Genomic DNA, 2,759 nt, shown 5'->3' on the forward strand with positions numbered 1-2,759 from the left:
CAATATTTCTGAATTTAGACAAGTTTGCTTTGTGGCCTAAAATGTGGTCTATTTTAGAAAACGTTCCATGTGCTGCTGAGAAAAACGTGTATTCTGATGTTGCTGGGTGAAATGTTCGGTAGATGTCTGTTAAGTCTAGTTGATCTATGCAGCTGTTTAGATCTGTGGTTTCTCTGTTGAGTTTTTGCTGAGTTGGTCTATCTAGTGGGGAGAGTAAATGACCACCTTTTTGATATAGTTCCCAGAAATTCTGGCTTAATATCTCTGTATCTTTGTATTTATGTATGTATGTATGTATGTATGCATGTATATTTGTATGTATGTATGTATACAAACAAATATATATATATATATATATATATATGCGTGCATCTGATCTTTTGCTGACATCTTCCAGTGTGAGCTCGAGCTCGATTGGTTCATTTATATCCACCTTAAACAATTAAACAATTATATTATGCAAAGTCAAATATGGGGTAAATTCCTTCCCTAACTTCTTCACTCATTAGCTACAATTCTCTTAAAATTAATAAACTGGTAGAACTTGAAATTTTATATACCTAGTTATAAGGAAAGGGGTATTTCTAGTTATCTTGAGAAACAAGATGTCTAGGGCAAAGTAAATCTACCCATCTGCAAAAGAAATGCTTCACGGCAGATTTAAGACTATTGATTTCCTAGGCCAGGTGCATGTAGCTCACACATATAATCATATCTGGTCAGGAAGCTGAGAAACAAGGGTCTCAGCTTGAAGTCAGCCAGGGAGACAAGTCCCTGAGCCTCTGTGTGTGTTTGCATGTGTTTGTGTGTGTGTGTGTGTGTGTGTGTGTGTGTGCGCGCACGCGCGCGCGCATGCATCTATATGCATGTGTGTATGTGGTCCTGTGGAGACACACACACACACACACACACACACACGCACGCGCGCACGCACGGTGGTTCTAAGGTTACAACACAGGGCCTAGACACTGTCCCTGAGCTTCTTTTGTTCCTGGCTAGACCTCTACCTCTTTAACCACAAAGCCACTTCCAGCTTTTTCTGAATAGTTTGTTGGAAATAAAAGTCTCATGTACTTTTCTGCCTGGGCTGGCTTAAAACCATGATTCTCAGAGCTCAGCCTTCTGAGTACCTAGGATTACAGGCATGAGCCACTAGCAGCCAGCTCCTAAGACTTTTATCTGCTATAAACTCCTCAGAACAACAGCAGTAGACCTGTGTCTCAAGGGGTAGGCACTAGCTTTGAGCAAATATATGTTCAAGGTCTGCACCCTGGCTCTGAGTTCAAGCCAGAAGACTGGAACAAAAGGACAATAATAATAATAATAATATTGATACTAATAGTGATGATGAGGAGGAGGAGGACAACGACGATGATGCAGAGAATTAGAGGACAAGTACCCATGTTATACAATTGTAAACAAACAGCAAAATAGGAAAAAGGGGTATGAAAAGATTATTTTTAACAGACCAGAAAAAGAGCCAACACCAATGGCACTTTGACATAAGACTTCTATCCCCAAGGACTGTGGAATATTTTTAAGTACATGAGCTATTTTGTTTGTGATAATTTGTTAGTAAAGTCACAAAACATATATACTGTCCATTCAAATAGGGTCTCATATATAGGCTATCTGATAGCTTGCTAGGAGTTTTACTCACTGCTCACTAAAATAGAACTGAGGCTGTCTTCTGACTGGTTTCTCATTCACTCACCTAACTTGGAAAACTGAGAACATTACAGACAAAGCTGTAATGTCCAATCTTTTGATACCTCTCCCAAAAATTCTGGCTTAATACCTGTGTATCTTTATGTACATATATACATACATATAGGAATGTATCTCACCTTTCAATAAAATCTTCAAGTACAAGATCTCCTGTTTTAATCTCTTCCAGCCTAAAGGATTAAATTATACACAGTCAAATATCAGGCAAATTCATTTACATTTTCATCCAACTTAGCTACAATTTACTTAAAACTAATAAATTGGTAGAACTTGAAAGTTTTATATATTTAGTTATATAAAAAAGGAGTATTTGTCTTTCCTGACTAGGACAAGTATATGTGCTCACAGATATAATCCTAGCCTCTCAGGAGATTGTGATCTGAGAATCATGATTTTTTAACCACACAGGACAGAAAAGTCCATGAGACTCATCTCTCTAACTAGCTACCAAACACACTGGAAGTGGAATTGTGGGTCGGGGACTAGAGTGCTAGACTTGAACAAAACACACTCAGGAACATGGCTCAGACCCTAATCTCAAGCCCAATGACTGGCACATTGAAATAAAGAATGATTCTATTCTTATAAACATAACAAAAGTTTAATGCCCTATGGTTGTTGAACTATTTAAAATCCAGATTAATTCACAATAACTCAACCCTCAATTAATCTAATTTTCTGCTTCCTTTGTCTTCTCTATTCCCTCCTTCATAAAGTAATCATGTCAGTCTTTCATGCCTGTCAGATAGGAACAAAGAACAGCAGGCTAGAAGCAGGACTCCCATCCAATGTGATGGTGGTTCTTTCAGGGTAATTGAGTTTTGGAGAATGAAGAATTTGGTCTAAGGTAGATGATTCTCCTACCTACTGAGATCTACAGAACACTGGGACTGCCTCCGTGTTTCTTACATCCCTTGGCTCTTTATTTATTTTTTATTTTTTTTGGTCCAGTTGTGGGGCCTGAACTCTGGGCCTGGGTGCTGTCCCTCAGCTCTTCAGCTCAAGGCTAGCACTCTACCACTTGAGCCACA

General features: G+C 38.6%; 1 protein-coding gene across 1 annotated transcript in view; it reads right to left on the reverse strand.

The window, feature by feature from the left end:
* Tpte2 (transmembrane phosphoinositide 3-phosphatase and tensin homolog 2) overlaps window positions 1–2,759 on the reverse strand; it is a 137,004-nt gene that overhangs the window by 86,700 nt on the left and 47,545 nt on the right. The window contains exon 13 of the mRNA XM_013011816.1: window positions 1,848–1,898. Coding sequence (XP_012867270.1) covers window positions 1,848–1,898 — 51 coding nt within the window. The remainder of the gene's footprint in view (window positions 1–1,847; window positions 1,899–2,759) is intronic.

Source organism: Dipodomys ordii, unplaced genomic scaffold, assembly GCF_000151885.1.
Source record: "Dipodomys ordii isolate 6190 unplaced genomic scaffold, Dord_2.0 Scaffold1, whole genome shotgun sequence".
In the NCBI taxonomy this organism is placed as follows: domain Eukaryota; kingdom Metazoa; phylum Chordata; class Mammalia; order Rodentia; family Heteromyidae; genus Dipodomys; species Dipodomys ordii.